General features: G+C 39.5%; 2 gene segments (V, D, J or C); both read left to right on the forward strand.

Annotated features, from left to right (window-relative positions):
* Nucleotides 1-232: 232 nt before the first annotated feature.
* Nucleotides 233-14,421, forward strand: LOC133067367 (T cell receptor alpha variable 16-like). The segment is given in 3 exon segments: nt 233-282; nt 13,667-13,947; nt 14,063-14,421. Coding segments are annotated over 2 exon segments (468 nt in total).
* LOC133066987 (T cell receptor alpha variable 12-2-like) lies at nt 387-906 on the forward strand. The segment is given in 2 exon segments: nt 387-402; nt 494-906. Coding segments are annotated over 2 exon segments (429 nt in total).

Genomic DNA, 14,421 nt, shown 5'->3' on the forward strand with positions numbered 1-14,421 from the left:
TAGTGAGAGAGAGAGTGAGAGCGAGAAAGAGAGGGAGAAAGTGGGAGGAGAGAGGAGGAGCTCAGTGGTGTGTTGCATGCGTAGTGAAAAAAGTCTCTTTTTTCTTTGGTAGAACAGGCTCTTTTTATGATTTCTAGAGCAGAAGAATTGAAATGTCTGAGCTCGACTTTTTTTTTTTTTTTTCTTTAGAGCTTAAAATTTGAATCCTCAGTGAACCAGAGGAGGCAAGAATGATGAAATCCTCAAGAGTTTTATTAGTGATCCTGTGGCTTCAGTTAATCTGTAAGTTTGGGGCATTTCTATGGGACCATAAAATATACTATTTGGAGTCATTGTCCCTTCTAGGCTCATGGAGAATCATGAACACTATTTCCCTTAAATAAGGGATGGTAGAGGTGGGAGGTCTGTGAAAAGATAACTTGAATTCTGGAAAGGAAGCATCCACTACCTAACCAGTCTTCTTTGACTGACCATTCACTGTCTCTTTGCACAGCGGTGAGCAGCCCAGAGAATACAGTGGAGCACAGTCTTGTATCTCTGCCTGTCCCAGAGGGAGCTGTCGCCTCTCTCAGCTGCACTTATTCTGACAGTGCTTCTGTGTATTTCGTATGGTACAGACAGTACCCTGGGAAAGGCCCTGAGTTTCTGCTGTCTGTATATGCCAACAAAGACAAAGAGGAAGGAAAATTTACAGCGCAGGCCAACAAAGCAAACAAGCATGTCTCTCTGCTTATCAGAGACTCCGAGCCCAGCGACTCAGCCACCTACCTCTGTGCAGAGAGCACACAGTGCTCCCCAGGCACCTGCAGCCTGTGCCCAAACCTGCTGGGGCCCCAGCAGTGCCTCTTGGAGAGCTTAGGCTGCAGGGCACAGACATCCGCACATTACCGCTCTAGATGTGAATGAGACTTAAGAGTAGAGTAACTAAAGTAGATCAGTCCTGGGTGTTCATTGGAAGGACTGATGCTGAAGTGAAACTCCAATACTTTAGCCACCTCATGTGAAGAGTTGACTCATTGGAAAAGACCCTGATGCTGGGAGGGATTGGGGGCAGGAGGAGAAGGGGAGAACAGAAGATCAGATGGCTGGATGGCATCACTGACTTGATGGGCATGAGTTTGAGTAAACTCCGGGAGTTGGTGATGGACAGGGAGGCCTGGCGTGCTGTGATTCATTGGGTCGCAAAGAGTCGGAAACGACTGAGCGACTAAACTGGCCTGAACTGAACTGAACAGTGAAGAAAGTTTGATTGATTAGGGAAGTATTTCCATAATTCTGAAGCAGTTGATTCTGAAGGGAAACTAAAGACCCAGTTTGGTCTGAATGACTGAAATATTTTTCAATCTTCTCATTGTACTCTAGTTTTGTACCATAACTTTACTCACTGGAATTGGTATTATGATGATTTTATATATGACAACAATATTTTAATATGATAACTGAGATACTCCCTCATAGTTCCTGGTACATTTTGCTATTTCCCCATGTAGTTATTCAAGGTGTTTGATATTCATTGCTTTAGAAAATAATGGATAAACATAAATGCAGAAGTCTTTTTTTTAAGGGTTTTTTTTTTTTTTTTTTTTTGATGTGGACCATTTTTAAAGCCTTTATTGAATTTGTTACAATATTGTTTCTACTTTATGTTTTTTGCTTTTTGGCTGTGAAGCATGTGGGATCTTAGTCCTCAGACCAGGGATTGGAAGGCACACAAGCGGAATGAGAATTGTAAAGTCCCCCTGTGTGGAAGGCCAGGTCTTAACCACTGGACCTCCAGGGAAGTTCCAAAAGGAGTCTTAAGCAACTATTTTGAAAAAGTTGTAAGTCATAAATTATTTTAGTTATATGTCTGCCACCTCATCTTCACCTTCAACTGCAACCACATTGATGGATTAGATAAGGATACATTTGATGGGTGGGTGGAAGGACTAGCATCAAAAGGTGAGAACTGATTGAAACAAAAAGTCTAGACAGTTGCAGAAATTCAGGTCAGAGGTTTATGTTACCATTTCTGAGTAAAGGCTGAGTAGAACTCAAAGTTCCAGGTGTGAGCCTTGTGGGAGAGTGTATTGATTCCTATATATTTGAGTGTGGCTGGGGATGGTAGAGAGAATAAACTACAGCCATAGAATGTCCCATTCCCACAGCAGGGTGTAGGGGTACACATTTCCTGAGAAGGATCTCTGAGTAACCAATGTTATGGTGATTAAAGTCCTACATGGATCAGTTGTCAAAGACCATATGGTATTGAGGCTGCTTTAGAAAATGTTGATGAGGGGAGCTGGGAATACCAAGAAAAATATGAATATCCACCCTCTCCTGACTCACCGGTGCTGTGGAATTGTCCTATAACTTATGCCAAAGTCCGGGAAAAATGTTTGTGATCTGATGGAAATCAATTGATGCTTTTGAACTGTGGTGTTGAAGACTCTTGAGAGTCCCTTGGACTGCAAAGATATTAAACCAGTCAATGCTAAAGGAAATTAACCCTGAATATTCATTGGAAGGACTGATGCTGAAGCTTCAACACTTTGGTCACCTGATGCAAAGAGTTGACTCATTGGAAAACCCTGATGCTGGGAAAGATTGAAGGCAGGGGAGAAAGCGATGGCAGAAGGCAAGATGGTCAGATGACATCACGACTCAATAGACATGAGTTTGTGCAAGATCCAGGAGATGGTGAAGGACAGGGAAGCCTGGTATGCTACTGTCCATGGGGTTGCAAAGAGTCAGACATGGCTGAGTGACTGAACAACAACAAATAGATCCAGGGAAAAATTAGGAGTCACAGTCGTCATAAAGCTGGAGAAGTGGTCTGTTAGACACGACATTGTTTGTTTAGTCCAAAGAGCATGAAAAGGTAGGAATGACTAGTTAAGATTTTTACTCAGTTTTGTTCACATAGTCACTGACTAGAAGGATGTAAAAGTATAAAAGGCTACAACACATGGGGTTGCACAGAATCAGACACAACTGAAGCAACTTAACATGCAAAGGATGTAATCTAATCGAATTTGCTTCAAATTCTCAGTCTGGAAACTTATGACTCAGAAATATTTCCAAATCATGGAAAAAGCACTTGAAAGGCAGTGAGAAAGAGCATGAAATGTGTTGAACTCAAGATACTCGAATTCTCTTTCGACTTGTGTGTCTTCTGGTGCCACTGGAAAGAACCTGGTTTGTGGTGCTGGTCTGATTATCTTTAGTTGCTAACGAGTGACTTGATTTCAGGCTATACTCATATATATATTTCAGGATAGGTTTATGGTTAAGTGAGGTAGCATATTGTCTTAGGTTGACTTCCTTAACAAAGCCAAAGTTGGGATTTCTGACACCCATCTTATTTTGAGAAAAGCAAGTTAAGTGGGGAGGGGAAGACGGTAAAGATGAATGTGGCTGAGCTGAACTCTTGATCCAGCCTAACTTCACCAGGGTCTCTGGAGCATGAAATGCCCCACAGAATTGGTCCCTCCCACCTTGAGTCAAGGGGGTCATACACCTGATCTTAGAATAAGGCACTCATTGGAGCATGGGTATACTTTACTGGAGAAAGATGATGTTTATTGGTGTAGATAAGTTTTCTGGGAAAGAGGGCAGCTAAGCCAAGCATAGCCAACGCTTGCAGCAGCTAAGAATTGGGTCCACTGGCCTGGAAAAGGGGGTCTAGTTTGAGTACCTGCAGTGCCTACTACTAGCATGGAACTCTCTTGTCATATGGGTGCATTCAATAAATGGTATACTTGAAAATCAGTGTATTTAAAAAGTTAATTTCTTTCTCTATTTCTTGAAAGTGAAAGTGAGTCACTCAGTCATGTCCAACTCTTTACGACCTCAAGGACTACACAGCCCATGGAATTCTCCAGGCCAGAATCTTCTTGTTAATTGGGAAAAGTGAAAAGTCAAAGTGTTAGCTGCTCAGTTGTGTCTGACTCTTTGTGACCCCATGAACTGTAGCCTGCCAGGCTCCTCTGCCCATGGAATTCTCCAGGTCAGAGTACTGGAGTGGGTAGCCATTCCCTTCTCCAGGGGATCTTCCCAATCCAGGGATCGAACCCAGATCTCCCAAATTGCAGGTGGATTCTTTACCATCTGAGCCACCAGGAAGCCCTTTCTATTTCTTACCAATCTGGAAAAATTAAAATAATGTAGGGTAAAAAACGTAAGAGAGAAAAACTAAAAAAATATAAAGAATTATTATTCAAAGCTAAGACTCCAGATTTTTTTAAAGTAGTGACCAAAGAACCATTATATTATTCTCTTAGATCCTTTGGTCATTCTCCAAATACATATTTCCATATGAGACCATAAAGCACAACATTCTGCCACCACTTTGGTTCCAGGTATAAGGACTCTCATATTCACAGTTGATGACTTGGTGCATCAAGGTGTGAAAAGAGATGCCATTTGCACTTATTAATGACTAGTGTTACTTTGTTCTTGGTTTATATTTAAGAATGAAGAACTGGGTAGTGGGATGGACTTCTTGTGTCATTGTGTCCCTGTTCTCCACAAAGTTTCTTCCTGAATGGGATTCTTGGCTAGTAGTCCAGCCATGTGGACTTACCATGCTACTTGGCAGGCTTCTTTTTAGGATGAATGAGCAGGGAACTGGTTATTAACTTGTTTCTTCCTCTCCTTTCCACCTAATATCAGTTTGAAGGTGGCTTAGCTCTGTTAAGTACTCACAGGAAAAAATAGCATCCCAGGTGCTTTATTTCAACTTTAGTGAACATCAGGTGCCCACATACAGGCTAGCCTACTATGCTTCTCACATATAAGTCCAGTAGCAGGGAGACTGGTATAACTATTCCACATATTGACCTTCAATTGGTCCCCATGTGCTGTCCCTCCTGCCCTCCATCACAATTATGCTTTCTCAGTCCAGAATCTCTATAGGTTCCTAAGGACTAAGTTTCCTTCACTGTCATATCCAATAAAATCTTCTCATAGTTCATTCTGGGCTGTGCTTTCTCCCTCTCTGTCTCACCCATCAGAATGCTCACATCTACTTTTTGTCTTATGGGAACTGTTGATATCTTTCATATTTTTTTATTATTTTCACATTATGGTTTTAGTATCATCCTGTTTATACTTGTAAATTTCATCCCAGTGGGAAGTTTGGTGAGAAAGAAGGGGAGTACATATATTTGATCAGATATTTTGAATCATATAAAATTTCAAACTGACCCTTTTATTTGGTCTTACATGTGAAAGAAAATCTATCAACAGGATCAAGAAGTAAATAGAAGTACAAGGGAGAACTTATTCCAAACTGGTACAAGTTAACGGCGTGCTCAGAAAGAAGGAAGTTGATTTGACCTTGTCAAAAGGACCCCCGCTGACCAGACTTTCGTTTCAGCTGAGATTTCTCTGCTTAATATTTTCAACATTAGGTTTCAGTGTTCTCGATGCTAAAATAAGTTGGGTAGGGAAGTCTTTTCCCTCTGGAGTTGCATCTTATTATTAGACCACAGAAGGAGTGTTCCTTGAACAGACCCTCTCCTATCTGCATGGGATGCTAATTGCTTTGCTATGTTGAGTGTCTGTGTCAATTTACTGCCGTGTCCTCTGTACCAACAGAAGTTCTTTTCATTACTGCCCTTCTGTTTTCACTCCTTCCAGCTTTATTGAGCTTATGTAAGTGTATTCTTCTTTTTCTCACAATTCTTTCCAGAATCATTTATTTGTGTGCTATATCTTCTTTACTGGTAGAATGTAGCTCAGGATTCTCTACAGATACGCCTCTGTTGACATTCTCCTTCAGTGTGAGGTCCCCTTAATTTGGCGCAGTATACCTGTCTGTTCTGACCATCGACAATTGGAATGGGACTCTTCTTTTCTGCAAATAAACATGTGATGCCCAAGTCATTTTTTTTTCATGGTTTTAACAAATATCAAAGTTGTTCACCTGAGACCGAGTCATATTTAGACTTTCTGACTGACAAAGAAAATTGTTGTTTTTTTTATTAATTTGCATTGATTAAATAATTAACATTACATGTTCCATTCTGATGTTAAGTAAAAGTCTCTGATCTAATTTACTCTTCCCCTTTTAGCACCAAACAAAGGAATAATCTCTCCACATCCCCTACCTGCTATGACAGTCATATCCATCCTTCCTTTTTTTGAATGTGATGCTTGCTGAACCACCTGAGCCCAGCAGGGAGCCCAATCACAGACTTTTAACATTTCTGTCACTTCATTGCATTATTTTTATGTCTCCTAAGCAAGATTTGACTATCAGATTGTCTCTATATATTAATAGGAAAATTTGCCTATTTATATTTGTGTTTACATGCATTTATTGTTCCAACTAGTATTTTTAACTATTTGAAGCAGCATCTTTGTTTGGACCAAAGTACAACAGAGCAGGTGGATTATAAACAACATGGGTTTATTTGTTTCTCACCATTCTGGAGGCTGGAAGTCTGAGTTCAGGGTGCCAGCATGGTGAGTTGCTTGTGAGATCTCTTCTCTGGTTTATAGACTGCTCACCTCTCATTGTATCTTCACGTAGAGAGTAGAGAGAGAAACAGCCTGTCTTGCATCTCTTATAAAGGCACAAATCCCACAGTGAGGGCTCCACTCTAATTTCCTCTCAAAGACCCCACCTTCAAATGCAGTGACATTTGGGGATTAGAGTTTCAACATACGAATTTCATAGCAAATAATGATGACATTTGAGATTATAGAACACTCCCTTCTTGAGATTCTTTATTTAGATTTAGAGACCGAGCACTTTCTTGGTTCTCTTCCTGTTATCAGTTGCTCCTTCCCAGTCTCCTTGAGGGTTTTTCCTTCATCCCTCTGATCTCTAAACATTGGAATGCCTCAAGAACTTATTCTTAGAACTCTTTACTTTTTACCAACAATTTATTTCCAGCTAATTGTATTCAGTCTCTGGGCTTTAAAAACTATTTAAATATCAGCATTTATATCTGAAATCTTGGAGAAGGCAGTGGCACACACTCTAGTACTCTTGCCTGGAAAATCCCATGGTCAGAGGAGCGTGGTAGGCTGCAGTCCATCAGGTCACTAAGAGTCGGACACGATTGAGGGACTTCACTTTCACTTTTCACTTTCATGCATTGGAGAAGGAAATGGCAAGCCACTCCAGTATTCTTGCCTGGAGAATCCCAGGGACAGGGGAGCCTGGTGGGCTGCTGTCTATGGGGTCACACAGAGTCAGACATGACTGAGGTGACTTAGCTTAGCTTAAATCTGAAATCCGCATGGCTCCTCTGATTTCTGAACTTGTATATTAAATGATCTATCTGACACCCCCATTTGGGCATCTTCTTCTTGGTGTATCTCCAGGTGACCTCCTGATTTCCACCGCTCCAGCTACTTCACCCTCCAGACCTCCCACCTGCTTTTTGTGAACTCATCCTCATTTAGGAAAAAGGAAGCTCTGTCTATGAAATTCTCTAATCACCTTGGTCAGAAACCTTGAAGGTGCTCTTATCTCCTCAATTTTTCTCATATTACCATTTGATCTGTTAGGAAAGTCAATTAGCTCTTTCTTCAATGGAGGCGAGAACTGGTCACTTTTCACTCCCTACTCTGCTCTTACCTGATCCAAGCCACTCTCATCTCTGCCTGGAGGTGGCAATAATAACCCTCCCTGATCTCTCTTCTTTCCTTCTTGCCCTCTTCAGTCTGGTCTCCACCCAGCAGAGTGAGCTTCTGAGAACATAACTCAGATCATGTGGCTTCTGTGCTCACAACTCTGCAGTGGTTTTTCATCTCACTGAAATGAAAAGCAGATTCTTACTACAACCTGTAAGACTGCTCCACCTGGTTCCCTGCCCCTATCTGCTGTCAGTCACTGTCTCCTCCTCACTCTCTCCCCTTCACCACATTTGATGCTGCTCTGACCTGACAGCTGCTTTCCTGCCCTGGGGTTTCTGCAGCTCTTCTTCCTGGACCTTGAGTGCTTTTCCTCCAGGTAGTCACCTAGCTTACTCTCTAACTTCATTCTGGCCTCTGCTCAGGAGACATGCTTGAAACATTTATTGCAGCACTTGGGGGTGGTAATAGTTGGAAAAAAGAATTACAAAGTGTTTCTCAGAAAATGAGTTCAAAAGCTGTATTACAAATCTATTCTACATTAAGCCCCCTACATACAAGTGAGCTCCATTCTGAGAGCGTGTGCACAACTCCAATTTGTTTGTAAGTCCAACAAACTTAGCTTTGTCAAACTAACACAATAGGTTATATACTACTGTACTGTAATAGGCTTATCACACAAATAATACATAAAAGACAAATACAGAAATAAAGAAAACAAAATAAAATTATAGTACCTTGAAAATTACACCAGATATGTGAACTAACTTACATGACTGGACATGAGAATGCATGTTTGCATCTTTGAAAGTTTGAAACTTGAAGGTTCATATATAGGGGGCTTAATTATTACAAATCAGAGAGTTAGCATCAGGATGTATAACTGAGTTCCATAACTCAAGTTGCAAATTGTATACTATTACATATAGAGAGGAGAGATAGGTTAATAATATATATTCACCCAGTTCCATTCTTCTTTCTCAAGATTGCTTTGGCTATTTGAGGTTTTTTGTATTTCCATACAAATTGTGAAATTATTTGTTCTAGTTCAGTGAAAAATACCATTGGTAGCTTGATTGGGATTGCATTGAATCTATAGATTGCTTTGGGTAGTATGCTCATTTTCACAATATTGATTCTTCCAATCCATGAACATGGTATATTTCTCCATCTATGTGTGTCCTCTTTGATTTCTTTCACCAGTGTTATATAGTTTTCTATACATAGGTCTTTTGTTTCTTTAGGTAGATATAGTCCTAAGTATTTTATTCTTTTTGTTGCAATCGTGAATGGTATTATTTCCTTAATTTCTCTTTCTGTTTTCTCACTGTTAGTGTATAGGAATGCAAGGGATTTCTGTGTGTTACTTTTATATCCTGCAACTTTACTATATTTGCTGATTAGCTCTAGTAATTTTCTGGTAGAGTCTTTTGGGTTTTCTATGTAGAGGATCATGTCGTCTGGAAACAGTGAGAGTTTTACTTCTTCTTTTCCTATCTGGATTCCTTTTATTTCTTTTTCTGCTCTGATTGCTGTGGCCAACACTTCCAACACTATGTTGAATAGTAGTGGTGAGAGTGGGCACCCTTGTCTTGTTCCTGACTTTAGGGGAAATGCTTTCAATTTTTCACCATTGAGGATAATGTTTGCTGAGGGTTTGTCATATATAGCTTTTATTATGTTGAGGTATGTTCCTTCTATTCCTGCTTTCTGGAGAATTTTTATCATAAATGGATGTTAAATTTTGTCAAAGGCTTTTTCTGCATCTACTGAGGTAATCGTATGGTTTTTATCTTTCAATTTGTTAATGTGGTGTATTACATTGATTGATTTGTGGGTATTAAAGAATCCTTGTATCCCTGGGATAAAAAGATGCATGATCTTTTTAATGTGTTGTTGGATTCTGTTTGCTAGAATTTTGTTAAGGATTTTTGTATCTATGTTCATCAGTGATATTGGTCTATAGTTTTCTTTTTTTGTGACATCTTTGTCTGGTTTTGGTATTAGGGTGATGGTGGCCTCATAAAATGAGTTTGGAAGTTTACCTTCTTCTGCAATTTTTTGGAAGAGTTTGAGTAAGAAAGTAAAACAAATGGGACCTAATTAAACTTAAAAGCTTTTGCACAACAAAGGAAACTATAAGCAAGGTGGAAAGACAGCCCTTAGAATGGGAGAAAATAACAGCAAATGAAGAAACAGACAAAGGATTAATATCAAAAATAAACAAGCAACTCCTGCACCTCAATTCCAGAAAAATAAATGACCCAATCAAAAAATGAGCCAAAGAACTAAACAGACATTTCTCCAAAGAAGACATACAGATGGCTAACAAACACATGAAAAGATGCTCAACATCACTCATCATCAGAGAAATGCAAATCAAAACCACAACGAGGTACCATTACATGCCAGTCAGGATGGCTGCTATCCAAAAGTCTACAAGCAATAAATGCTGGAGAGGGTGTGGAGAAAAGGGAACTATCTTACACTGTTGGTGGGAATGCAAACTAGTACAGCCACTATGGAGAACAGTGTGGAGATTCCTTAAAAAACTGGAAATAGAACTGCCATATGACCCAACAATCCCACTTCTGGGCATACACGCTGAGGAAACCAGATCTGAAAGAGACACATGTACCCCAGTGTTCATTGCAGCACTGTTTATAATAACCAGGACATGGAAGCAACCTAGATGCCCATCAGCAGAGGAATGGTTAAGAAAGCTGTGGTACACATACACAATGGAATATTACTCAGCCATTAAAAAGATTAATATGAATCAGTTCTAATGAGATGGATGAAACTGGAGCCCATTATACAGAGTGAAGTAAGCCAGAGAGATAAACACTAATACAGAATATTAACTCATATATATGGAATTTTAAAAGATGGTAATGATAACCCTATATGCAAGACAGAAAAAGAGACACAGATGTATAGAACAGATTTTAGACTCTGAGGGGGAAGGCGAGGGTGGGATGATCTGAGAGAATAGTATTGAAACATGTATATTATCAAGTGTGAAACAGATTGCCAGCCCAGGTTGGATGCATGAGACAAGTGCTCAGGGCTGGTGCACTGGGAAGACCCAGAGGGATGGGATGGGGAGGGAGCAGGGTGGGGGTTTCAGGATGGGGAACACATGTAAATCCATGGCTGATTCATGTCAATATATGGCAAAAAAACACTACAATACTATAAAGTAATTAGTCTCCAACTAATAAAAATAAATGAAAAAAAATTAAAAACAATACATTCATATGTCCTTTAAATTTTTGAAATATACAATAGAATGGAACACTTTACCTCATGTCTCCCACATTATATGCACCTGTCTGTCCATCTCCTACTCATTTATTTTCATCTAGAAAATGTCTCTAGTCTTTAGTCTACTCCCAACCCAATATTTCTACTTAACCTCTGATAACATTCCTTTCCATCATTTCCAGAAAAAAGACAAAGCGATTTTGTTCTCATTAATTTTTGTCTGACTGTTTTCTGTTATAAGAAATGTCCCCTTATTTCTGGATTCATTTTGTACTATCTCATGTGCCACTTTGTATATGAATACACACTCACACACACACATACACACACACACACATGTCCTTGTCTTTCCTATTATACTGTAACGTCTTGTAAGTAGACAAAGCTGAATTCAGTTTTTAAGTTTTAAAGACTTAGAACAAGATCTCACTCATAGAAAGCCTTTGATAATTTGTTGTGGACTTATTTTGAAATAGATTGGAAAAATCACATTCAACTTTGAGGATACAATTTGACAAAATAGTTTAAGATAGTAGTTTCCATTAACTGACATTTTGAAGAAGGAATAAGTTTACTTAAAAAATCCCCACCCAAGCCGACAGTTCTTTTGTTCCTGATAATTTCTAGATGATCCTCAGGAGAGATCTGTGGGGTGGTGGGGGAGGGGGGTGGCTAGTGGCTGCTGATGAGCTAGTTGACCCTACAATTTTAGACCACTAGGGGGCACTCTAAGCTACTCCAAATGACAAATTTTTTTCTCAAGGTTTGAAATGAATCTTGGTGAACATTTGAGTGAGGGTTTCTGGTAGTTAGGAAAACATCTGAACTAGTCACATGGGGAACTGAGGCATCTCCATATACTCATCTGTGAGGAAAATCTGTTGCTTTGAGTGGTGTAAATCGATGATTCCCCAACAGAATTGAGCATCAGATTAGGGCCATGGTAAAACTAAAATTTCAAGAAGAAAAGACATGCATTACTTGTCTAGAGTTTTGACATTCATGACTAAAAATTCTAAAATATGAGCCTTGTTGTCATTTCACAATTATTCCAATGATTTATACCTTCTATTACACCTCCATTTCTTTCAGAGATGAAAAAAAAAAAAAAGGAAAAAAGGAGATGAGAAGATGAAACAGAAGAGAAGTAGTTCACAGAAAAGAGAGAACAGAAAAGAGAGATTGGGGAGAAAGAAATAGGAGACAGTTACTTGAATTGTGGCCCCTACTTCATAGTCACAGAGCAGAATCAGTCAGATGCACTTGCAAGGTGCATGGGGAAAGTGCTGGATAGGAGCAGAAGGGATTGAGGTCAAGTGGTCATCATGTACATGTCCTGTTTCTCTTCCATCAATCAAAATCTTGTTGGAGACACTGTAGTTTTTCATGATAATTATGTCTGAGGTTTACATAATTCTCTAATTTTATTTAATAATTAATAAATAATAATTAAAATAATAAATAAATAAATTAATTAATTAAAAATAATAATAAAAATAATTTATTTAATTATTTAATTAATGTATTTATTCCCTCAAGAGGATTCAATAAATAAGCAATGCATTCAGTGAGATATTCCTTCTGTGTGAGAGCTTCCTGGTAAATGAATTCTCAATCACTGAAAACTTTGTGTCCTGGTTTTTGGCTAGGGGAACTGGGTCACTGACCCTGATCATTTTTTCAGACTTTATTTTCCCCAGATGAAGCCCTTATTTTTCTCTGAACTATCCTTTCCCTTTCTTTACTGCTTTCTGACTTGTCTGATTGCTGGGGCACTTTAAGTAGAGACAATGATGTGACAATGAAAAGTCTAGATATTTCTGTACCTGTGATCAGCAATGCCTTAGGCAGTAGGGCACTGGTCTCAGCAGCAACGCCAGTATCTTGCTGAAAAACTAGAAAGACATGTCTTTGCTCTCTGATCTCGTTGTACTCCTCTCCATTTAGGACAGATGGGACTCAACCTGCTACTTTCTTCTCAGGTATTTGGGGGCTAGAGAAAAGCCTTTCTCAAAAGAACTAGCTTCCTTAGAGGTCCACTGATCTCTGCATGCAAAGCTTTCTTCGCAACCTATAGTTTTCTGCTCTTCATCCTGAAGTTCCTTGCTACTGACCCCAGATTTATTACGAGCCCCAATGGAAGAACTCACTTGAGCTCTGTTGGCACAGTGTTGGCTGGCTTGAACAGAAAGCTCCTTGGCTAAACACAGGGGATCAGGAACATTTTTAATCTACCCTTTTTCTAGAATTGCCTTCTTTTTAGTTCAAATGCTTGTTACTTTGTTAATGAACTATTTAAAAAAAGACTGTAGATCTAAAATTCGGAGGGCCCTTTCCAAGTGTGAGGAAGGTCAGAATCAATGATGATGAATGGAAAATAACTCGGTATGGTAATGCTTAAGCATTGCATTAACAAACCTATACAGAAGCTTAAATTTCTGTGAAGTCTGATCTGCTAATATTTTCCTATACTCTTTCTGACTTTCATGCTTAGAAAATTCATGACCATCCTAAATTTGTCAAAAAATAGCTATTACTTAAAAATATTAATTATCTATATTTAGAATTTATTTAATAACAGATGCTAAGGTAGGTGTCCAAATGTATTTGCTAATCTCTAGACGACTCTCCATTTTTGAGGGCATGTTTTATTGAATATACCATCTTTTTCTTATTCTTTAATAACTAAATTTTCGTAAGTAATTTGTATGTTTGGACTTTCTATTATGTTCCATCGATGTCTGGATCTTTCTGGCAACAGGCATCTTTACTTAACATGGCATTACACTTTGTCTTACTGTGGAGGAAACTCCTCTCCATTTTGTTTCAGAATCGGTCTTCCTGAAGCCTGAGATTACCTGCAGTATCATATTTGGCCTCTAGAGGGAGATGCTACACAACTTGAACGTGATGGAAAGCCAGAAAGCCACCAGCCCTTTGAGGAAGAGCTTTTACTTTGCTTGCCCTGTAAATCCACTCACTGCTCTGTCAGGGTGTCCATGTGGCTGAATTGTTTCCAGGAAAAACCTGCAGAAAGGAGCCTCCTGCTTCCTCAGAGCTCAGACATGATGCGCACCCTCATCTCAGTGCTTGTGACGATATTCACACTTGGTGAGTAAAGTCTCTTTTTATTTTATCTTACTATGGTCTTCTGATTTAGAATTGGCTTAACGAAATATTCACCTCTGTTTCCAAGTCAATCCCTGACCCAGAATTTGTGTTATAGGAGGAACAAGAGCCCAGACAATGACTCAGCCTGAGAGGCACATCTCTGTGTCTAAAGGGGACCCAGTGCAGGTGAAGTGCAGCTATTCGTATTCTGGGAGTCCTTGGCTCTTCTGGTATGTCCAGTACCCCAGAGAGCGCCTCCAGTTACTTCTGAAACACTCCTCAAGAGAGAGCATCCAGGGTTTCACCGCTGACCTCAACCAGGCTGAGGCATCCTTCCATCTGAAAAAACCCTCAGCTCAGGAGGAAGACTCAGCTGTGTATTACTGTGCTCTGGGTAACACAGTACCTGGCTTCACAAGAGAAGCAGAGCTCAAATCCCTTACAGAAAGCAATTCCATGTTCCTTATTTGACCA

The sequence above is a fragment of the Dama dama genome, chromosome 12 (genome assembly GCF_033118175.1).
Source record: "Dama dama isolate Ldn47 chromosome 12, ASM3311817v1, whole genome shotgun sequence".
Taxonomy (NCBI): Eukaryota; Metazoa; Chordata; class Mammalia; order Artiodactyla; family Cervidae; genus Dama; species Dama dama.